The sequence below is a fragment of the Agelaius phoeniceus genome, chromosome Z, assembly GCF_051311805.1.
Source record: "Agelaius phoeniceus isolate bAgePho1 chromosome Z, bAgePho1.hap1, whole genome shotgun sequence".
In the NCBI taxonomy this organism is placed as follows: Eukaryota; Metazoa; Chordata; class Aves; order Passeriformes; family Icteridae; genus Agelaius; species Agelaius phoeniceus.
The window spans coordinates 72,595,777-72,621,513 of NC_135303.1; the positions used below are offsets into that span (position 1 = coordinate 72,595,777).

At 37.6% G+C, this 25,737-nt stretch overlaps 1 protein-coding gene across 4 annotated transcripts in view; it reads right to left on the reverse strand.

Annotated features, from left to right (window-relative positions):
• The window catches only part of MAST4 (microtubule associated serine/threonine kinase family member 4), a 279,670-nt gene that overhangs the window by 183,343 nt on the left and 70,590 nt on the right, over positions 1-25,737 (reverse strand). For all 4 annotated transcript variants that reach the window (XM_077171046.1, XM_077171045.1, XM_077171044.1 and 1 more), the window contains exon 3: positions 14,816-14,937. In XM_077171046.1, coding sequence (XP_077027161.1) covers positions 14,816-14,937 — 122 coding nt within the window. The remainder of the gene's footprint in view (positions 1-14,815; positions 14,938-25,737) is intronic.

The following is a 25,737-nucleotide window of genomic DNA, read 5'->3' on the forward strand; positions in this document are numbered from 1 at the left end:
TGTTTCAGAATTAATTTAGACACATACTCCTAAGCCCATGTTTATTTAAAGCTGCAAAGAAACATGGTAGAAGATAGTTTTTGGGACAATTACATAAATCTAGTAAGTTTTTATCTTCATTCAACTGCCATTTTTTTGCATTAATCATAAAGCTTCACTTTAAAAATAATACTGATTGACAAAACAAGAAAATTTAGAAATCGCTGTAATTACTGAAATCAGCCAATCAACCAGATAAAACCTAAGCATGCAAAACTATATATGAATATGTAACTAGAGTTTTACAATGCAGATTTAATTTAAATTTAATTTTATGCATACACATATCCCATGTGTGGCTGCCACTCTCATACTACACATGGTGGTAGCATATGATAAATCATATTAATTATGCACCATGAAAAAACTCATTTGTACTCTGCCCCTAAATCTATCTCTGTCAGGGCTATTTCCTATACCTTAAATATTCTACAGCATCCAGTCACCATCACTGAGTTTTAAAAATAATTATTTTCTTCCTAAATGTGAGAATTCATATGCTTAGAATAGATAACAAGCAATGAAATAATTGCCTTATATTCTGATAACCTGCTACCCAAAAGAACAGGAACTTTTTTCCAGCACAGGTAAAAAGGGAGCTTTTTATCATATTTTTGTCCACTGATAAGCTATTCAACTAACTTACTAGAAAAATTAAAGTATTTCAACCGCCATAATTTCACAAGTCAAGGTAAGGGAACTACAACTACAGATACCTGGAAGTGATTAACATTAATTCTTATGCAGCCTTTTTCTAAGCACATTAGAGATGAGAGAACTATTAGAGTATACCATAGCATGTTCCCTTGGATGTTATAGTTACAATGGGTTTGAAACAAACTCCTGCAAACACTGCTTTTGTGGTTTTGAATGGAGAGCAGCCCCACAGTAATGGACCTGGGGGCCCTGGTCCATGGCAAGCTGAACATGAGCCAGCAGTGCCCTGGCAGCCAGGAGGGCCACCCGTGTCCTGTGGGGCATCAGGGACAGCATCACCAGCCAGGCAAGGGAGGGGATTGTCCTGCTCTGCTCTGCACTGGGGCAGCCTCACCTCCAGTGCTGGGGGCAGCTCGGGGTGCTCCAGTGTAAGAAGGACAGAATGCCACTAGAGAGTGTCCAAAGGAGGGTAACAAAGATGGTGAAGAGTCTGGAGGGAAAGACAGAGCAGCTGAGGTCACTTGGTCTGTTCAGCCTGAAGGAGACTGAGGAGAGAGTCTACAATGTCCTCACAAGAGGAAGCAGAGGGAAAAGTACCAATCTCTTCAGTCTCAAGACCAGTGACAGGACTTGAGGGAAAGGCATGAAGCTGTCAGGGACGGCTTAGGATGGATATTAGAAAAAGTTTCTTCACCCAGAGGGTGGCTAGGCACTGGAACAGTATCTCCAGGAAAGTGGTCACAGCACCAGCCTGACAGAGTTTGGACAATGCACTCAGGCACATGGTGTGACTCTTGGAGTGTTCTGCACAAGATCAGGAGTTGGATTCAATTATCCTTGTGTGTCCCTTCCTAGCCACGTTATTCTGTGCTTCTGTAGTAGTTTAAAGAATAAACTGTCAAGAGAAGACAACATTACAGTTCCACAAAGGAGCTCAAGTTTATTTTTCTGAATGGTCATAAAAAAAATTGAGCCACTTTTGTGTTCCACAATCATACTCTGCATATGATTAAGCAATAATCTAGATAACATTCCTGTTCTGTAGTATTCTGAAAACAGTTTCAGTTCCTAAAGGAATTTTACACTGAGTATTTTACACTGAATTTTAAAGACCTTATGCAGACACAGTACATTTTTTTTCTATAACACACACAAAAAAAATCTCTAAAAGCATCACCCAGAAGTTTTCAACTGTCCCATACATATATATCCACACCAAACCATCCATACTGTCACTCCACAATGCTTTGGGGAAAAGGGATTTCATTAGAATCTTAATGGATACCAGATCAGCACAGGATGTCACAGAAGCATGAAAGCAAAATCCATGTGTGGTGCTGGGAGATGGGAGATGAACATATATTTTTTTAAATCGATCTGATAGAAGAGAAACAAAAGGGAGGTGAAACAAAATGAAGATTACCTTTAAAGAATTTTATACAGATCAACATCTAGCCATCTTAAGTAAGTCAAAGGATTATAGTGTCACTCTGTACGTCTACACAACCCATGAGTTTTCTTTAATGCAATGTTTTTAATGTTATCTGAGCAGAAAAGGGTTATGGAAACAATTCTATCCATCTGCCTCTTGTTCCTTCAAGTTTTGGAAGTTTTGTTATCTGTGAACTGTCACTAAAATTGGCTACAGCACCAGAAGTGAGACATTTAATCAAAATTAGCAGCAAAAATTGACAGACCAACACTTAACACTGTCACCAAGACAAGCAATGCTGAAATCCACCCGAAGCCACAGATACCTTCTCAGTCTGTACATCTAAACTAGAAAACAGAACTGTAGCTCTGCCATTTATTTTTCAAGAATTTTCTCATACAACTACAGGAAAAGTTGTTGTCTCAGTATTAACAGGAAAGTGTATTTAAGATATTCAGTCAGTGCAGGAATATAGGCCAGCTTTATCACAAACTACTTGAATGGGGAAAAGAAAATCCATCATTCAGTTTTCATTATTTATTTTCCAATACTTTATTTACCCATAGAAGCTATACAATAATATCATATGAAGTTGCACATTGCTTTAAGAAATTGAGAAAGCAATTCTCACACTTAAGAATGTTAGGAGGTAAAGTTGCCATGCCTAAATTTGAGATTGATAAAGCCAATTTATTAATAATTAGTAATATACATTGAAATTCTGAGAAACTAATGAATTTAACAGAATCAAGTTACATCCCCAACATCACAATCAACTCTAACAAGGCCCAGTAATTCATATACAATTTTAGACACTGTGAGCAATACATATTTTGACTATTTAAAGTTGAAAGGTTACACTATTTAATCTATATAGCCATTTTTGCTCCTGTATACATTTGCCTAATGTTCCTTCTGAGGGCCTATAAAAAGTAAAGAATAAATGCTCCATGTGAAACCAACAGCTCCCTTTCAGGGTGCAACATGCTAACCCACTACTTCCTAGAAGAAAACAGACATGCTCCACCAGCCAAATGTTTTCAAGGCACCTCTGAGTCCCCAGCTACAGCACTGAGAAGGCATTGCTGACCTGACAATAAAACCACAAGTTCTCACCAGTTTTTTCCTCTATCCTCCTTCAGTATCACAATCCTACCCACACACAAAAAGTGCATTATTCCATTTACATCTCTTCTATACTTCAGAAGTAAAGACATTTGGGCAATAATCACTGCATGGATTGAAAGAGCACCATTTAATTTGTGTTCCAGTTCAACACATTACACAAACACACATTCAGGTAAGCCAGGCTGGCTTCCTGAGTGTCCAACATGCACCCCAATTACCAGGCTCATGTCTCCATTAATAGACAGTTCATTATTCTCACTGTATATTACTAAGGATACATATCACAAGCAGGGAAAAATTCAAGATTCCTCAGTTAGCAAGACACTAATTCTCTTTTTCTAGAGCTGATAAACCTACACAACTTGCAAACCACAGCAGATGTGCGCAACAATTTATTACTTTTAAGGAAGTAGGTTTGACTGCTGCTGTTTCTTAATAAAAGAAAACATTACTGATTCTGTTACTTGTATTTTAAGGTTCTTGAAAATAAAGTACTTTATCCCATGAAAGCAGGTGTGCCTTGCCAACATTCCCCATTACACATGCAGGAAGGGACACGTTCGATGGAGAGCAGGTACACACCGTGTCCTCTGCCACCTGCCGGACAAAATCCTCCTTGCACCAACTTGCTCTGGGCTCACTCACTCGGAGGGGCTGATTTGTTACCTCATGTAATCAATCCCTCATGAAAATATTACAAGAAAAATAACCTTTGCAGAAGAAAACCAATTTTTCAAACAAGTTACTGAAAGAAGTTAATCAATTCCTCTTTCAGTGACAGAACATACACAAGAAGACAGTTCACAACAGACATGCCAGCTTCATCCATTTTGCCTCTTCCATCAAATACTGTATTTCTTACTCCATCAAAAGGCATAGCTAGATTGTTAATTTTAAAAAGGCAGTCAGCCCTCCAATTCTCTATATCTTCCATAATTACACAATAACATAAAAGAAATTTCTTTCTGAAAAGACAAGCACATCATGAGTACAGTCTGGGTATTCAGGGGTACTCATCTCTCGTGGGTCTCCTTTCAGCAAGAACTGAAATACACATATAATGTTCTCTCTTTTTTTCAAAAATTGCTGAACTATTTGTCTCAGTATCTCCCCCAAAAAAACTAACATCAAACATACAGAAGCTATGCCATTTTTAATCTTAGAATTTGAAGTGCCACACATATAGCTATGTTTTCAGAGAATAAAAACCCCTCTGAGCTGAGCCTTTTCTAACAATCAGCTCAGTGGAATATTTCACATTCTGTAAATGGAAAAGGAAACAAATTCTTAAAAAAAAACTCACGGCAAAACAGTAATAGCAACTACATTCAGAATAATACCTGTAAGACACTCAGAAGTTTGATTCTCAAGTGAAATCAGTAGTTGGCAAGTTCCACTCCAACCAAAATTATCAAACTTTGGCAAGGGGTCAGTTCTTGTTCTGAGATCACTCTGAACAATGATGCACCTAGTCTCCTTTATTTTGATGTCCCTTTTTCATTTTTAGAAGTATTTAATCTCAACACTTGTAATAATGCAGCATTTTCTCAATGAGATAATATATTGATGTACTTTCTCTTAAGGACACATAATTTTTCTTAGTGTGCTTTGGCTGTTTCTTCCACTATAAGATTCAATACTTTCCACTATACATGGTCCAGCAGCTTCACAAAAACACTCTCCTTCATTAGAGAGCAATAGTTAGGCTTTTCAACATTCAAATTAATTCAGAAAATAGTTTATGTTGCTGAAGTCTTGACTCCCTATGGACAGAAGTTCCATTACAAATCAGCAAAGTAAGGAAGTCTGGAATAAAAGGGAATTTCTCCTAATGATCACTAGTTGCAATCCCATATTTAATAGGCAGAGGACATATAACAAGCATACCAAAAAGATTTATTCACAGTTACAACTTTCTGGGAAAGCAACTTAATGCTAGGAATGTTTGTTCAGGATATGCTCTTACTGGAAAGAAAAATTTTTATGAGAATAATGAAATACACTGAGATCCAACTTCACTGTAGGCTAGTTCTCTTACTTAATTTGATTTTTTCTCCCTCATTTACAGCAGGCAATCTCATAATTCAGCTTCGTTTCTTACCACCTTCATCCTCTCTCAAATAGACAACTCAACAGACAGCAAAAGGAATCTGTGTTCAGCCAAGTATATATTATTACTTTAAAATTATTCCATGCTTACAAAGCCAACCATCATTTCTGAATTTAACTGACCAAATACGAAGTATCTTCCATAATTGCAGCTATTTCACAATGATCAAGAGGTTAAATGTATCCATGAGAGAGCAGCAGTTAACCAATCTCCTGCTGATTATTGTATATTTTACTCAAGTGACATCGGGTCAACTTGAGCACTTACCTAGTTTCTTAATCTCCACAACACCATGAAAGAACATTCTTAATAGACGCAATGATCTTACTCTACTATTGCTTTATTAAAAATCTGATTAAATTGGATAGAGACATATGCATCACAATTGGGCATACTGTGATAAAAGGAAAAAGAACCCCAAACAATACTTTCTAGTTTTACTGAGGCGACAACATATTTCATGCTAAAAACCTTCAGACTATTGTGGCAGGGTATAGAAGAGGTAGCAAACACAGTGACTGCATCACACCAGTGAAGCCAGAACAATTAAATCACCATTTACCAGAACAAGGGAGAGACTGCAAGAACACTAACAGGTAAGGTGTGGTAAAAAATACCAAAGTCCACATTCCCATCTGCCTCCACAGGACAAAAGTGCATTTTACAGTAGCACATCTGGTTTCACATGAATGTACAAGAAAGTCTGACTAAAAACCAGAGTTACAAATACCCAGCAGCATGTGTCAAAGCCAACTGTTTTGGTCAACCCACTTAAAGTTTCAGGTCAGTAAAACAGCAGTTGCTGTTAAACCTAAAACTGTAAGAGGTCAAAAGTAGCAATGCACCATCCAACACAAAAGTACTCTGTTGTGTGCTCAGAAAAATTCTTGCTAGATACCTTTGTGGAACTTAAAAAACACTAGCTAAATAAATAAATGTGGAGGAATGTTCATTCCCACCAGAGATCTGGAAAAATTACATTTCCCCACCCTGCTCCAGTGCCTGTAAGTCAGCAGTGTCATTCAACTCCGTTTGAGTCTCTTTGTTTTGAGACTTACAGCCATCATCAGAACCATGGGAGTACTTCAGCTTGAGGAATGAGAGATATTGTTTCCAAACGGTCTGCTTCCATCCTCTGCTATATTACAGTCACTTTGCAAGCACCACAGGCATAAGAACATGTCAGCTTACAGGAAGGAAAATGAAAATGTTACTTAACCAATTTAGATTTGTGTCCTATTTCATTATCCTTTAATATAAGGATGCTGCCCCACAGCAAAAAAAATTAGCAGACAGGAATACATCTCATCAGCTTCCAAACAATCCCATCATTTTGAAAGGCCAAACTTTACTAGGAAGCTCAAAGAATTTTAGTATTTGCATTTAGTATTTGCTAACTGAAACTGCAAAACAGGCATCAAGTTTTATAGCAGTAGCAGCACTAGCAATAAAGTTTTTACAATGATAAAAATTAAGTTTCTTAACAATATAGAGTATCACTATTAAAATTCAGGTCAGTGGAACAGTATCTTGTCCTCTGCCCCTTTTTTTTTTAATTAATCAACCTATTCTAATTATGCATGAGTACCAAATTCCTAAGACTGCTAAGAAAGTCAAAGATATTGTAATTGCCTTGTAAGAACGCCAAACAATAACCTTACCTACTACACTCACCCACACCACACAGGGAACTCTCAGGTTACCAACACCTCTCACTTCGTATCCTGAATGCAGACAGAAGTATAGACAGCAGTTTTCCTACACTCATCACATTATTCCCCATGCCCACTTTGTCTCAGTTTATTTTAAAGACAGAGCTGTGATTGAAATTCGTTTAAACTTCCATTATATACTTCTGAGACTGGAAAATGGACCAATCAAATTAGATTCCTACATGAGCACAGAACTCCTCAAGCAAAGGAAGATCTCCTTGCAACTTGTTGTTTACTATTTTCTCATCAAATGTTACAAACTGTAGATGTATCAGTGTTTCAATTAAAATGCTAACTGACAGACAATGAATTCACAATAGTCTGCTTTTTGTGACCAGAGGGAACAGAAGACAGCACGGAACCCGAGACAGTATTACGGTTAAATTTTCCTCAATCCTCCCAAATGTCAGTCATTCTTCCAGTTTCTTCCTGCTCTTCACGTCCTTTCCAACCTCTTTATCCCCCTTCCATTTCCACATCTATAAACCTTCTAAGGAGCTGCAGAACCTTTTGGTCTAAGGCCAAAGAAGTTTGCTATATTCTTGAGTTTTATCCCTTGTTAATCACAGATTATCATTTTACACAGTTATCCTCTAAGTAAAGTCCAACAACAAGCCGAGGAAGTTTTATTCCCAGAAAGGCATCTAAACTTCAAATAGTATAAATGATAACACATTGATTTCTTCTGGTTATATAGTTTACTGCAAAACACCACTACTCCTTTGTCTCTCATGTGGCCAATTCTACCTGGGTGAAAAGTTCACAGCCTCACTTTGGTAACACTTCCCACTTTTCCCACTTTCTAAGTGATAGTGGCAACACAATTCTAGATTTAAGATAACCATCCCTAACACCACACACAGACAACTCAAATATTACAGCAGACAAGAATAAGCCCTTATTCAGAGCCACTACTACAGCCACACAGTCAGATGCTTCAGTTCCAGAGGTGATGCATTATATTTAACCTAGCTTACTATCTTAACCATGTGGGTCCTACATTAGAAGAACAAAGACATCCTCAGCCAACAAAAATTTTAACAGCCCTAGATTCTTGATTATCTAAAACTAGAAACTGGTCCCAGTGAGCCTTTTCACCATTCAGTCTCTCATGAAGGAAGAAGACTATTATATTGGGACTATTGGGACATCCGGAAAACAGAAGCACAGCACTCATGCAAAACAGGGATGTCCTGCTTAGCTCCTACATGTATTTGCTCTCTATTCATTCTGTATCATTAACAGGATACAGAAGAGGGTTTTACCTACATTCACCTCTAATAAACTGTGCAATATCTCCTTTCAGTTCTCTCTCGTTCTCAGTACATCCTGACAGCTGGAAGCTAACTGAGGCTGATGGGAAGTGACCTACTTCACCACAAAGGGGGTATTTTTGAAAAACACACTGCATATGCTCACAGGACTTTTTAACCTAGGATAGTCTTCTCTGAGAGATTATTATTTTGCTTACTTTTCCTGTTATTCTTTAACTAACGACAATTTGCAGCACAAAGAAGCTGTGTTCTCAATTCTGAGAAATCACAAGCTCTCTCTGGGAGAAATGTTAACCCCAGCTGGCACTACATCTGTATTTTATCCACATCCAAGAACAAGCAAGAAAGTATAAGAATTAATAAAGCCACTAATTAAACAGATGATTTAGGAAAGGATTCAGTATCTCGAATTCTGTCAAGCAGCTGAATCTACAGTTTTGTTGTAAATTCAAGTACACCATGACTATTTTGAAAACAATGATAGAGCCAAGTAGAGATATACTTGAATTTATGGAAGAGACTACCCAGTCACCAACTTCTTGGATCAGCTCATCAAAGTATTATAGTTTCACAGCTCTGGACCACGTCTACTCTGGCCTTTTGTTGTGTACAAATACAAAGCATATAGGCATTTCTATGAAGATTTATGTTCACCTCCCTCTTGCTACTACTAAATTAGATCTATCTACTGAATTAGAACTGCAATTAAGTATTTGTTAAAAGGCAAATACAAAGAAATAGGAAAGCAAATACATATTCATGGGTAAGGAATAAATGGAATAAAGTACACAAGGGACAACAGCTCTCTAGTCTTAAAAGTGAGAAGCAACTGAAGCATAGAAAACCTGCTATCATTACTTGACAATTTTAGCATTTCATAGGAATAAAAACCTCACTTTAAAAAAGATTTTCAGTAATTACTCTTAGATGTTAAGCTTATTTTAAGTTAAATAAGAATATGGTTTTCAGCTTTATACAGTGGTTTAGCATTCAATCTATTTCCTCAGTTCAGACTCTGTGTTTCTGAAGTCTAGCTAATTATTTTGGGGAGATTAGAGATAACAAACCAAGACTGGCTACTTTGGCAATATTATATAGTTTTTGTGCTTCTCACAAGTGCCATCTTTGTACTTGCACTGCATTAACTGCCAGAGTATTAATTACCTGCTCACACTCAAGCATTGAAAACCTGAATCCCTGGACAGGAAGAACTAAAACTTAAAGAAACCCAAGTTTCAGATGCAGTTCCCTTTTGCTTTCAAGGAAGTTTACTTAAAAATAAGTTCAGCTACACCTGATATTCATTATATAAAACTGAACACAGACAATTAGTGATTTGAAAAATTTCCTACAATTCCAAAACATTTAAATAAAAGCCTTTTTTAAATTACGTGGGTTGGCTAAGCACAATTGATAGTGTCATTCACTTATCTAACCAATTAGTGCTTCTAAAGAATGTATTTTATTTGTTCACTATCATTTATTATCTATGCAGTAATTTTGCAGCTTCTCAGACAACAAATGGCTGTCTTACATCTGGGGAATAAAACACACAAAAGGGTGTTGGTGTGCTGTTTGAATACATGCAATTACTGGTAGTTAAGTTCTAATTAGCATAATTAGTTTTGAAACAGTTCCCATAATAACTGTCAACATTATGTCAATTTAGCTGAAGTTAATGGCATATTTAACAAAGACACACTTACTCATTTTCAGTATTATATTATTAAAAAGAGAGGAAGAGGGAAAGCTCTTTCTGAAGAAGTAGAACTATTTTTCATAGACATTGGACATTTCTTATGTTTCTTCCTTCCTTATAAATAAGTACTTTATATAATTAGCCCCCTCCAGTTTCCATAAGACCATTCTTACAAATTAACACTGACAAAATGGAAATAAAAAGCAACCAAAGTACAGATGTTTGCAAATTCAGTCTTCTGTTGTTTTGGGGAAGGCAGTTTGCAGAGGAATGCCTGTTTTGGAGGGGGAAGAAATCAAGAGGTAAACCCTGTAAAATATAAAGTAAGTAATATGCTAAAAAGTAGCAAATGTTTCCAGTCATACCTAGACAAAACATCCCTTCACTGCTTAGTAGGAAAGGGCATAAGCCATTCACAAAGGCTAGTTTTATTGCTTTTCTAGTTTTGATGTTACTAGAAATTATTTCCAAGTACTAAAAGATGATCCATTATTAAACTAACAGTTATTTCATTGGCATCTTTCATATTTCCATGAAGAAACCATATGCTTTTCAGAGTCTAATCTACTTCATGCTGTATACTCATCTCACACAACAGAAGGAATAGCCAACTTAAGCTCAATATTGCCATAAAGCTGAAATCACACATCCAGTCTTGACTGAATTTAAAAGCCAAGTGTATTACAATCTACATGTTTCATTTGAGAATCTTTGTTATAGTATTTTTATTACATGAATATTTCATAGAGCAAATTAACATAAAGTACTCATGAAATATGCTCTCTCAGAAAGCTCTCTGGACTGTGAGAAACATTTCATGTGACACAAAGGATTTTTTTAATTTATATAAATCAGATAAACAAAATGAAAGACTTCCTGCTCCTTAAAGTAAGGGATTAATATTTTTTTAATTAGCGAAAAAACCACCATACAGCCAAACAAGCAATAAATCAATAAAGTCCATAACAGGAATTTACAGTAAACAATGACAAAGCCAAATGTGAAAATTTTTTACCAATTAATTTGTGCAAATTAATTTCCTTTCATCTACACATTTATCATTATGTATCATAGACACTTTAGGTTTCTATTGTTTTTATATGTGAAGCTAACTAGAAACTGTTAAAATCAAGAATTTCATTCAATCTGTGTCCCACAAAATACCTTTATGCCTATAAAACAGTAATTAATTGCTCAATTTCAGACTTGTTACCATAACTTTAAGCATATCAGCTTATTACAATGAGAACTTAACAAAATTGCCTTTATTTCAATTTATTTTGAAGCATTTTCCAAAAATTCCTCTCAGTAATAAATGAAAAAATCAAAACAGTAAGTCTACAAACAATATTTGAAAATACTTATGGAGTGGCAGGGGACTGGTAGAGAACAGGAGGATGACCCCTAAACTTTGGACACTGAATGAGGCAGCAACTTCATGTTAATTCCAAATCCATCCTAGCCTGAAAAGATGCCTGAAGTCAAGTGAGATGACTGACAACCTACAGTGCAAGGAATGAGATAAACTAGCTCTACTACAGTTTTCATACACTCCTGCAAAACTCAGCATTGAGATGCAGACTGAATTGCCTTCCAGGAGCAACTATTACTGACCATGGAGAGGAAGAGACCGACCAGACCAACACGACCCATAAAAACACCCTAAAGCAGAACCACTCCTCAACTCAGCTTTCCCTTTCTATTCAGCACTGAAGACATTCCGCATCATTTACTTAATGTTTTTAAGCCCACACTAATTCTCTGTGCAGAGTCCCATTGTCTGCGTCACCACCAGAGAACTGTCTGTCATGGACAGTTCAAAATGCTCATGACAGAAATTGAAGAGTAGCACAACTCTGACTGAGCTGCCTCTGAACTGTGGGGAGGCCTCACTGCAGTCACAACTTCCTCATGAGGGGAAGAGGAGGGACAGGCACTGACCTCTTATCTCTGGTGCCAGTGACAGAACCCTAGAGTTGTAACAGGGGAGGTTTCAATTGGACATTAGCAAAAGTTTCTTCACCCAGAGAATGGCTGGGCACTGGAACAGGCTCCCCAGGGAAGTGGTGACAGCACCAGCCCGACAGAGTTCAAGAAGCATTTGGACAATGGTCTCAGGCACATGGTGTGATTTATGGGGTTGTTCTCTGAAGGGCCAAGAGCTAGACTTTATGATCCTTTTGGGTCCCTTCCAACTCAGATTATTCTGTGATTCTGTGAATTAAGGGTCCACATCAAATCCCATACACTACCCACTCATCACAAAATCAGCCTTCTCCTATACATCTTTAAACCAGCTCTGCGGGTCTACAGAGAAACTGTATTTTTAATTTATAGTCCAACTGCCTATACTACAGGAGTAAATCATGCATAGCTATTGAACTGTACCTAAAGCAACAACCTGCAGCCCATTTTTAATCAATATTCTGTAAAAAAAAAAATCTATAATTTCCCACAGAAAGGTTTTACACCTGTGAACCAGTGAGAGATTTTGTGAATTTTTAATAAATTATTGACAGAACAAGAAAAAAAATTTACGCTTTTTGTACCCTGTTTGCAATTGCACTAAGCACTAGCATGTATCTTTGACCTGTTCACTTGTCACTCTTGTCTGTATCAGCTCATAATCACTATTCAGTCAGATCCATACCAGCTGAGTATCAACCCAAGTGAGAATGACCAGTTCTGGTAAAAGAACTAATAACAGGTTCATTATTTTTCAGATGAGCAAGGCAATACATTTAAAGTAATTTCAACTCAGACTGTGACCAGCTACATGAAAATTCTTCATAAAAATCACTTTTACATAAGAGTAAACTCTCTCCTAAGCATGATTAAAAGTAAAAGCTCCAATTACAAGAATCTAACAATAGGCCTCCCAAATTCAACTCTACCAAATCATGGAATCAAGGGGAAAAGAAAAGTATGCAAGGAGGGCCCTAACTTATGGCCCCTTTTAAGCAAAGACCAAAGTCCTTCAAAAGCCTGACAGCAAAGTATTTGTCAAAGGAGGCTTGAGAAGAGCTCTGCCTATGTGACACTAACATTAACCTCCTTAGGAGGCAGGTCTGATCAGCAGTTCCAGATAAGAAATAAACACTTCTGAGAAACCTGCACCTCCACCCTGTGCACAATCTGCTCAGATCTGCTTAGATGGTTCTTGCCTGCTTTTGCATCAGCATGAAAGAAACTGCAGTCAGGCACAGATAAAAGATGTGGAGAGACAGGAAGGAAGAAGTCTGTGGCAGACAGATATGCCATAAAACTATATAGGTGATGAGTTAAAGGGCCTTAAGAAAGGAAGGCTCACTGAATTTTTCATCAGTCTACTGCTTTATGACCATTTAAAGTCAAAAAAAAAAAAAAGTCATTATTGTCAAAATGGTGCTGCATCTTCCTCCTCCTCTAGTTTAAGCATCACAGCACAACAAAAACACAATATTACTAGCAGCATGCCCCCTAATAGTTGTGCAGATAGAAACAGACCATCAAACAGCAACATAGCCCTTTTTAAATTCAGTTAATGTGGAAGAAGTATTTTTTTTATTCCCAAATACAGAAAAGAAGAAAAAATGTGGGTTTAATGCAATTTAAATTCATTTCTGACCATTCATCTACTTTCTTTTTCATTTCAATTACACATAATCCAAATACTTCATTCACAAAATTCACAATTAACAAAATTCATAGGTTGACATTTAATTCCCTGGAAAATATTACGATTCAAAGCACAGAACTTCCAATAGAATTAAGTGTTTGCAGTCAGTGTGGAGTCCAAAAAGCCATATCTGCCCTAAAGAGCCATAAACAGCACCACCACGACCACCAAGCAGAAGCCAAGATTAGATTTATAAGTGAAGATTTGTTGCAGTTGAAGTGAAATACTACTTCAGACAGATCATGGAGAAAACAGCCATCTACCTATCAATACCATATGAAAAAGAGTCATGATGATATCTCTTCAACATTGGCTGACCATAGCTGCCTTCAACCTGAATATTGTGTTCAAAAAAAATCCAAAACAAATCACAAGATAAGCTTCTCCTTGAAAGTAGATATGGATCAACAAAGTTTTAATGACCAGCTAAAGGGAAGAGATGGGGGAGGCAAAGCATTAATAATTCTTTTCTTTCTTTATACGAGCAACATATTATCACAACTTTTTGAAGAAAAGTATAGGCTAGTACACAGAGCCCTGCATTAAATTCCAACACTTCTTAAGATATTAATACACAGAAACACAAAGCATGAAACAGATGCTTAAAACCAAAAAGCTGAAAGGTCAAGTGTATGATGCATCTCTGCCCCTTTCTCTTCCCTTATACTTTTATCCAAAAGACTTCATTAAACTCTTGCTTCACACATCTGTGTCCTCATGAGGACTAAGTACTTTCAGAAGCGGAAAGAGACATTGATAGAAAAGAATGCTCAGGAGAAAGGACAGTTGCTTTCTATAGCATGCCTTTTTTTTAAGAAAAGAAACCATTTAAATGCAAGCAGCTATATTAATGCAACATTCAGCTCAGGCTTTATGCAAAACCCAGTAACCCAATTCAGAGTTACTGCTACCATAAATGTTATTCATCCACACTCAACATATTAAGTAATGTTGTGTATAGGCAAGCATTAAGTACTTCAAAAATGCAATGTAAGGAGGAGAGATTGGTATGGAAATAGACTTTGGTTTGATCCCCACCCTCCCACCAAGAGACACAGAGATAAAATTTTTTTGGTACATTTCTACATTGAAAAAAAGTTACTCACCAAACTAGCAGTGAGTGAGGGTGCTGACTGTCCAAATGTTTGGTAGCGCATCCGAACAAGATTAGTGGTTTCTATAGGTTGCCACAGCTGCTGTCCAGTTGCATTGGGAAGCAAATATTTGCCTGTCAAGTTCAGAAAGAGTGAGTTAAAATATGAGATGTTGCAGTTGAGGCAATGCAATGGATGGTTTACTGTAACACTCTTTCCACTGGGAAACATCATCCACTGCAGCCCTGACCAGAGCTGATTCCAACAGAATTCCTGCCATTCACTTGCTAGTCCCTCACATCATCCTTCCACTAGATACAGTTCTCTGTTCTCAAAACTGTATCTTTTTCCTACATAGAAACATATTTAAAGCAACAAGAGATGCAAACATCTAGAGTGCTAGTTCTGAAACTTAACTTCTGAAAGCTAGTCAAAAATGAAAACAGGAAAAATATATTAAGAAATATTCCTCTTTTTTCCCCTTGAAGGAATAAGCTTCTGAGTCTGAGGGACAAAGTGAGATTTATTGGAATAAGACACTTACCACATGGACGATTACACAATTTTGTGTGTGACGACTATTCTGCTTCTATTCCAGATTCGTCATAAGCTACTCAATTCGTACCACTCAATTCCCAAGGATCTTCATCCAGTGTCCCAAGTAAGGGGACATGACCAAGGTGCAGGCCAGCCATTCCTTAGGAGCGCTCACAGGCTCTCAGTGCCCGTGCTCTCTGCTCAGAGGCGTCACTTGGCTGTGGGCAGGAAACCATGAGCCCAGGGCCACACAGGTCACAGGGCCACACTCCCCATCACAGAGCGACACCACTCAGAATCGTCTCCCTACAGGTACTAATGAGGCAGAACACATCTCCAGCTCATGAAGCCCAAGCTACAAACTAGCAGCAAGGAGAATATTCAAGGAAGTAAGATGACACGCATGTATCAAAACTGTTAATTTCTGCTTACTTTCAGCCACTGGCAAGAAACAAGCGATATACTGGTCTTGGCAATATGTCCACCTTAAGTTCTTACTTTTATCTACAAACTATGCAAAAGTGAGACAATCACATTACTAAAGCAACTTTCTTCTCTTGGAAGACCAACAAGCTGATGCAAAGCAACAATTCAGAATCTTATTTTTAATCAAATCTCAGTTTAAAAACACAGTGCAACATCTTGACTGAACAGATCAAATGAAAAACATCTCCAAACCACATGGGCTAAACATTTGTTTCCTGAAATCATTAAACCCCACCTCATTAATCTTGTCATCTAAGACAGCTATGCAGTGGCTATGCGCCTTGACCACTGACATAGGATGTGTACCCTGGTAAATCGGCACAGGTTTGCCAAGAAATCAAAAGCCTCAGCTTCATCATTTTATTTTAACAATAGATCCACAGAGAGTTGCTGAGGTCTCTGGGACTCTTTTGGAAGCTAGAAGTTCCCAAGCAGCAGCACAGCATAGCCTTTTAACACTTTATAATCAGTCTTCCAAATGTGCTATTGTTCTTTGTTACACTGGTAAAGCGGAACCCATAAACATTTTTGCACCCAATTTGCTAACAGCCTGCCTGAGTCTAGAAGAAAAATATACAACAAAGCAGCAGTTTCTTGCCCATTTATCTAACATAACATTTCCCAGAACTGGAAAACCTGAATTAACTTTCCATCTGCTCTCTCTGCTTCTTTATAAAAAATTTTGGTTACCTTTTTGCATAGGCTCCTATCATGCTCAACAAAAATGGTGCCATAAAGAGCTTAAGACATTGATTGCAATATACACATCTTTGATATTCCATTTATGTCAATCCTCAAATATACCAGTGACATATGCAGTCAGAGAGAGCTTTATATCTATCACCTCAAAAGGTTAATTCCTTCTCATCTGGACAGAAAAAAGAGAATTAGGAAGTGACTGCAAAAAAACTAAGTTATACAAACCTTCCATTTAAATAGGTATGTTTTACTTCTTTAATGCTTTCTACATAAGAAGAGGTCTACGCCTTTTCTTTCCTTCCTTTTTTACTCTACTTATCAGACACTGGTAAGATGAAGTTCTCAGAGAAGGGTGAAAGTGTGCGATCCATAGGTTTCCAGACTTCCAGCAACATCCGGACAGCTCCAAACAAGCCATCATCAAAATGCTTCAGCAATACTTACTTTGTCAAGTAGACATACAATATGCATAACTCCTTCAGAAACTCTATATTAATCCCCTCTAGAAGCCATAAGGAAAATTATCTTAAATAATTTTCAACTTCATCACTGTAGCATAATATTAGGGCATTTTATCCTCACAGAAATCAGTATTTGAAAAGCAGTAGGTCTTCGCCTGATCCTTTCAAGAAAAGGCTCATTCTATTGAAGTTTCTTCTAAAACTGGGGAACATCATCAGTCTTTGGTCAACAAGTGACTTTCTCATAGGGTGCTGTGGTTTAGGAATAGTATTCCCAAGCTTAGTTTTCCCAGTAAAAAAAGGAAACTGTAAGCTGCTCCCATCCCCTCTAGTGGGACACACAAAAGGCAGAGATCAAGGATTGAGGTAAGGACTTTTAATGGAAACAGCAATGAGACAAGAAAATGAACAGCAACAGCAACAACACTGAAGACAAAAATGTAAACAAAGAGAGGGTTATTTACATGGAAAAATGCTCAGCGAGTCCAGGACAAGAAAAACCAATGGCAGACAGACCCTCTGCCCACCACACTTTCTCCAGGATCAGAAAGAAACCCTGCTCTTCTTGCTAGCAAGAGAAAGAGACCCTTTCCCTTACCTCCCCAGCAATGAGACAGGAGGTAATGAGAAACATTTGGGTCTCGGCCTTGCCCACTCAGCACATGGCAGCCCAGAACTCTTGGGCTCAGCAAAGCTCAGCTGCCCTGGCAGCCAGGACTACAGCACATACCATCACACTCCGTACCACAAAGAAAATTAACTCTGTCCTGGCCAGAACTAGGACACAGGGGGAACTAGGACACTAGGCCCTTCCCAGACTGCAGTAATTTTCATTTCATATGAATCCCACTTGAGCTTCCCAAGAAAGAAGATGGAAGGCAATCATTTGCATTTAGTACACAAATTAACATTGGCTTAAGTCAAAACAAGCCAAAAAGGTTTAAATAACAATACAATTTAGTCTAGAAGGAGAAAGATATATGAGAAATAAGTGTTATTATTAATGCTTGTACTTACTTTTTGTGTAAATGTGCACCAGATCCAAAATATGGAGAGCTAATATTGTCTGTATCTTATCAGGGCAGGGCATTCTAACAGCCACCTTTACTATTTTCCCTTTACAGTGATCTGTATTTTACCCTGTTTTTATCTTGCTCAGACATCTGAAAGAAAGTCTAAGATATCTTGATACAGAGGCTAGAGGAGATGCAATCCTACACAACAACAGAATCTTGTACTAAGCCTTCCTTGAACTGTAATATTTTGCCTGACTCACAAGAAAGCAGAGTGGATTTACTCAGTGCTCTACAGTCAGTATCTCCACTGCAAGAATTCACTTAATAGTTCATTATTTTTCCTGCATGATTAGCATCAAGAAATATTTAAAATAATGTTGGGGGTGTGTCTGTTGAAAAGATAAATTAGGCAGTAAACACTATCAAAATTACCAGTGAAATTGTGAGCATGTGTGATGCTGGAATTATCCCTCCCCCTCAAGGAGCCTTGAAGGTACCACAGTTTTCACAAAATACTGGAATTAAGGAAAGCAGACTGTCTAGAACTCCCAATTCTTCTTTTCACAGTACACAGGCCTTTAAACACAGAAATGGCATACAAGAAATATGCTTTCTAAAGAGTCAAAATTAGCCAGGCCTTAGACAAAAAGATGGTAACAGATAAATTTCTTATCTGAGGACAGAGCTAACTTACTGGATTTAACCATTGCATGATAAAACAGTCCCTGCCCAAAGTGAGTTAATCTTCAACTCTCCTTCAATTCCTCCAACAATAATAAAAAAAAAGTTTAAAATCCCCTCATACTGTCCACTCCCCCCTTCCCTTGACTTTATAGCACTCCTACACTTTTTTGCTGTAGTTTCATTCATAATTGTATGCATTTTACTGCTTTTACATTTTTCTTTGACAACCCTTGATTTTATACATATCCACACTTCCCCTTATTAAGTGATTTCAATGCCAGTATTACACAAAAAATTTGACCTGAAATACATTATTTTCAAACTGCATTCAGGTCTGCCTTCAAGCCTAATTCTCCAAGCAGCTGTTTTCCTTTTTAAGTGAACTGATTCATGAGGAATTCATGAGGGACTGAGAGGAAGGCTTCAACTCCACCGCAACCCTTCCACCTTAATTCAGTATTCTGGCCCATATACAGCATAGAACACTGCCAGCATCCAGACCACTGATACACTGGCAGTAATGTTCATACTACTTTCATAAGCTATTGATATTGAGTCATCCACTGATAGAGGTCCCCTATTTCTGTCCTCTTCATTTCCAAAATGGTCATTGTTGACTTCCTCCACTTCCTCTGCAGAAGTTTTGCTGGTATCTTTGTCTCCCTTTCAGGACTATCAGGACAGCCTAAAGTAGCTACACAGGAACTAACATCATCACTTCCCATATCTGAATGCAATCCTTGTTAGTCCAGCACATTCATCAAAAGACATTTTGATGAAGGGTGGTTTAAGTTGATTATGTAATGGCAATAATTTAGCATTATTTAATAGTATTACATCATCGTTGGTGAACATAGGTAAGACATCACTACAGTTCAGTGGCATCTTCCCCTTGAACATGCCTCTTGTATATCTAGATTCATTTGTAATGAGTATTTGTTGAAGGTCCAAATAGAATCATCATTAATTCTTACTTCTATTATGTTCAGCAAGCACCTATTCATTATATCACATATTGTATAAGGAAAAAACTACTTGTATAAGCACAAAGAGACTAAAACCACATACACTTTCACAAAAATCAGTCACAAAAGGCAGGCTTTGCTTTATTCTAAACAAAAAAACTTTTCCTACTGCTGAAGTTCTACTTTCCTTCCTCTGTCCCTCTCAAATGCATATCATAATAAGACAGCTGAGAATTACTAAATGAGTTCAAATCTAATACCTACAAATCTTCCATTTTCAGTTAGAATTTAAAAATAACTTTGTCTCTGATAATTAGGCAATTGCATAATATTAAGAAAATGTTTTGGCATCCAAGTAAGATTTTACCTTTACGCAAGTACTTAGGATAGTTTAGATTGCACTGCTAGAAAGTCTGATTTGTAACTAGTCAAAACGCAAAAATAAATACAGAGGAAGCATCTTGAAAGTTTTTACTAGAAATATTTTTTGTTAAAATAGTAGAAGCAGTTTCCTATTACACTACTGCCAACACAAGACAGGCATGTACTTTGCTAAAATGGAAGAATCTGAATTAGGGCTGACAGGAGCTACAGACACAATTAGTCCAAAGCAAAGCTGTGCATATGATTACAGTGTACCACAGACCTACCAGAAGCTAGCATCAATGTGTTTGTGTTAGCTGCTGTGAAATAGCAGTCTTCAAAATAGCCTCTTGCCATCTGGACATCTTTAAGGCAAGGGCCAAGAAATACTTACTTCAATTAATTGTCTTGTTAAGTCCACTATAGGTATTTATTATGTTAGTGCAGAATATTAAAAAAATATACAGAAAGCTAGTTACTTCTCCCTCACTGGTTTACTTTAAAATATAACTGATCTTATCTAAAGAACCTATGCTCTCGACAAGTTAGACTTGCCAAGCACAGTTTCAAGTGGGTTGCTCACTCCACACCTCTTTTTGGGGAGCCTTAGGAGCATGAGCTACCTCAGAGCAGCAGCAACAAGCCACAGTAGAAGAGAAAACTGGATTCTACAGAGTGCTCTTGATCATAGAAATGTTCTGAAAAGAAAAAAAGATGGGTACTGCTCCCTCTTCTTACCCCTGGCATATTTTCAAACACAAAAAAAACCCAGAAGACCTGGGTTCATTGACAGGTCTTGATGTGAACAGAAAACTGAAGCCACCACCCGCCACCAGGTCACCAGAGAAACAATAGCAGTGCCTACATAGCCAAAGCAGCCACTGTTACCAGATGATAAATTGCCTACACCTGGTGAGCTAATACAATGCTTCTTCTCCAAAAACTACTGGCCTATGGAACTGCAGAATGTCTATTGTGTAAGAAGGAGAATTTCAAGTTCACCAGCGGCTGTGCCCTGCGAACTCTGACAGGTGGACTGGAACATCAGGATTACAACCACCAGGGACCACCAGAGAGACCATCAGGACAGAAGAACAGGAGTGTAAAGGGGAAGGAAAACACGTTAATGATTTCAGGGAAATTATTATCATATTCTGGGACAATCAATCAATATGTATGCAAAATACAGTATATAAATAGGAACTTCCTGTACTCAGACTGCATGGCTTTGGGAAAAGCTACTCCCCTTTGCATCTGGACAAATAAAGAATGTTTGCTTCTTAATGCTTAACATTGGTGTTAATAACTTCTGTATTTTATTTATCAAAATTTTGATAACACCCCTGCCACTCACAAACTGCCTGTACAGCAGGAAGTGAAGAGCAAAGCTGGCAGCAATGTACCACCACTTCTACCACCACAAATAAGTGAAGCCTCACTCCAGGTTCAGACACCTACCAGGTGAAAGGCAGAGGCTCCCACCTTCAAGGTTCAAGTTAGGACACTTAGCTTTACTGCCTCAAATTGAACTCCTGCAGACATCCCAGCTGTAGAAAATGATGGGGACACTGCAAATTTTAGGGGGGGCAGGAAGGAGAGGTGGAATTAAAGCCATCATTCCCATTAGCTGTTAACCAGAAAAGAGTGGATGGATTTGAAGTCATCACTAGGAAACCTTACAGTATTTTGCCTTATTCTATTGTAGCTACATCAGCAAATTTTACTTAAATTTCAAATCTCCAACAAGCAAAAAAACCAAGAAATTATCATTTTAATAATGTCTTATTTACTGCCCAGAACTTAAAGGAGTATGTTTTGCACATTACTCAACTACACATGGTTGAAGTTAATGAACAATGCCACTTTCCCAGTTTAATGGAAGAGGTGAAATTTTCATTTCAGCCAATTTGTCTCCTAAACATAACATTATTCAGGTGAGCCCATAATTACAACTGACTCAATTACAAATTCTTTTGTTACTGTAGAAGAAGCCTTTGCAAAAAAATCCTATTACGCTCACTATAGTTCTTTTACTTTTTGATGTACTATAAATCTCCTAAAATACTCTATATTTGTTTCACTTTCTAAAATTAGATGAAGCAGTGGCACCCTCAGGCACATGGTAGGATTCTTTGGGTTGTCCTGAGCAGAGCCAGGAGCTGGACTCATTGATCCCTGTGGGTCTGTTCCAACTCAGGATATTGTATGGTTCTACGATTCTGGCTGACAATGCAGGAAAAATAAATGTGGCCTACCCAAGGCAAAAATTTGGGGTGAGATTATGAACTGTAAAAAAACCCACAAAAAAACTGCAGCAGATCTACCTTAAATTTTCACCAATATTGGCAGAATTGGAACTGGAAAAGGACATATCAAGTTTTGGACCACAAACTAGTAGGATGAAGGTTTAGATCTGTTTAGATCTGTATCCAAAAATACATACATACATACATACATACATACATACATACATACATACATACATATATATATATATAAAAAGAAAGTGAAGCCTCCATTAAGTACAAAGGCATGCAGAATCCATGCTTGGAACAAAATTCTCTCACTGAAAATCATTTAAAAGACAGTACAAAATTTTGCTGATCAGGAAATTACTCAGAGTTCCCTTGCTAACAGATACTCGCTGAAGTTATATTGACTATTTGCAATTTATTATTGAAGTACTGTGACAGCAATATAATATTTAAAATGCATTTGAGATCAGTAGCAAATCTCCTTAACTTCTAATTAGATTTGGAGGATAAGGATAGGTTTGGGGTTTTCAGTTTGGTTTGTTTGGTTGGGTTTTTTAAGTTTTCCATACCAAACACACCTAACTCAATAGCACTGTTAGCCAACCAATGACAACAATAACTACATGACAAAACACCCTACAGATTGAAGTTGTCATTCATGACACTACTTCCTTACCTCACAGCTCTACTGAAATACAACTTAGCAAAATAATTAGTTGGTAATATTTATCAGTGAGCTCAGAGATAGAACACTCTACTGCTTCCTTTTATCTTAAAAACAAATAGGTTCTTTTCCCATAATTCTAACATGCAGTTCCAAAACTTATAAACTGCCAGTCCATTCTATAACATAAATATAATATACAGGCATTACTGCATACCTTTCATCCTTTTTTACAGCTTACACCTGCTGTAGAAAAATTTCAAGGTCCAGTTCTGTAACTTTGATAACAATAAGAAAAACACACAGTTAAGATTCACACTGCTCACACAATACTACAAAAAGCACACTAAACTACATTCAAGTGACATGTTCCTTTCAACATATAGCATATTTTGCAAAAACAAGAATCCTGCACACCAAGAGGTCAGAGATAACTGATACTGGCAAACCTACAACAAAACCGTGCCTAGAACACAAAGGATCTCAAAAATTCACTATTGCTCAATTCAAACATTATGTGAACAACTGCTTCAATCAGTGGCCAGTACCCTTGGCTCATGACTCTCCACCAGTTCAACATCTGGGGTTTTGCTGACAGAATTTATGGTACGAAATAAGTATCTCCCATTGCACTATGAAGAACATACCCAGCAACCCAAAACTGACATTAAAACAAACATGAAATGATGTGTTTACATGCTATTTTCTCTGCAGTACCCACTGCGACCCCTTCTTTTGTCTCATGTATATGTTGTTATGCCCCATAATTAAATCCCTACACACTTACAGTAATTTTTCAAAAGGTAGAGTTCCCCAATAGAAAATCCTGCTCCTATTTTCACTGGAAAACATCTATAAATTTTTCCACTCAAGTGTCAACCTTCATTCTAAGGATTAAGTAGAGGAAGTGTTTTTTCCCTCTTCTCAAATATTTCTCTATCTGTGCATTCAATTTCTGCTAAAGCAACCAACTTGGATAAAGCAAGTATGTGGTGAAATCATTTGCTTTAAAACATCCACTAGAGAGAGACCACAGGGAAAAAAACAGGAAGACAAGCCTCTAGGAGTAGAGATCATGTGTTCTTGATGTGCAATTATAGTTTATTTATAAATATGCTGCAGTCAGTTTTGCACCAATGAGCTCAGGTACTAGCAACAACAGGACTGCAGTCTCACAAACCTCAAATTTAGTTAATCAGATGATTAAATACAAGCATATAGCTAAGTCCAGGCATGTGGACTGGACTTCCATCCATGCTTTTACAGTTTCAGTGCTAAGCACACTTGAAACAGCTAATTCAACAGCTCTTAGGGTACTTCTTAAGGAGCTACAACTCAAACTTCATATTTAATATGAATATTAATTTTCTCCACTTTTTGTTTTTCCACTATGACAAATGACTCTTAACAATTTTCAAGCTGCTTTTGTAAGTGTCACAAAGAGGGTTAAATTCTCTTTCTCCCTCCTTCAAAACTGGCAGCTTGCAAACATATCTGCTAATTAGGCACTCTACTGCTACAGTTTGCTTTGATCTCAACAACAATCAACTTCTCATGTTCCGATGATACAAGCACAATTAAGCAGCAATCAAGGAGTTAAAGGCAAAATAATGAGACAGGAATACAATATCTTCTGTTCTCATCTCATTCTATTACATGGTGCAGACTCCAGACACGTCAAAGAATATGGAAATTATCTTGCTAGGCACACAGGGAAGTAAAAATCAACTCTACTATGCAGGCTGATTGAAGCCTTAAATGATGAAGGTAAGTGACAATGACAAACATAACCTAATGTCATCTCAAACACCAGCACACCAAGAACCATCTAAAAATGCCTATTTTACAGCAGAATATATTTACTTCATCTGCAGAAGACAGCTTTGTACTGAATGCATTAAAAAAAACAAACAAAAACCCCCCACACTGCATTTCCTCAGCCATGTAATTATAGAATAGATTGCCTCTATCTACTAATTCTGGAGTAAGTTTAACACGTGGCATAGTGCTTTAAGGAAACCTTTGAGGAAGGCCATTGCAAAGACTGCCAGATATGCCCTGGGTAGGCAGTGAATGAATGAAGCATGTTGTGCTTGTGTCAGGCACGCATGGCTGCTGAACCTTCCCACCTCTGCAGCCCAGAGCCCAGTCTGGGTGTTAGCACCCGTGTTGGGCTGCTGCTGCCCTTCTGCTGCGGATGGGGAGAGCCCTCAGGCAGCTGCAGCTGGAAAGGCTTTCTAAGCAGGGTACATCCAGTCCTCACACATCACAATGAAAGCCCTTTTGAAATACTTCTGTTCTGATATGAAAAGGGAAGAAAATGCAGGAAGTAAAATTTCCTATTAAAGGCACATCTGATAGAGCTTTGGCACTGGCAGTCATTCTTACCCCCACATCCTACAGCACCCCAGCTTCTGGGGCTGGGGACAGGCCAACAGAGGCCACCAAGCTGCATTCCCAGAGACAGCTTTGAAATCATAAGGTTCTTTATGGAGTGCTGTAATCATGTATTTATTCATATATTCCTGGTGTAAATATGTATAATTTCTTCCATAACAGGAAGAAATTTTGATTATGTACACAGTAAATACAGAACACTTCCTTGTATCTACACCAAAATGCTATCATTAATAGAAATAACCCTTTTTTTAAATGTTGCCATTAAACTAATTATATTATCACTATGACAAGCAGTTGCATGTTATGGGAAGGTCTCATTTCCAAAGAGGTTTCAAGGTACAAGTCACGTGATTGTACAAGTTCAGTTTTCCCCATTCACCAACTAGTACCAAATAGTTGTCACT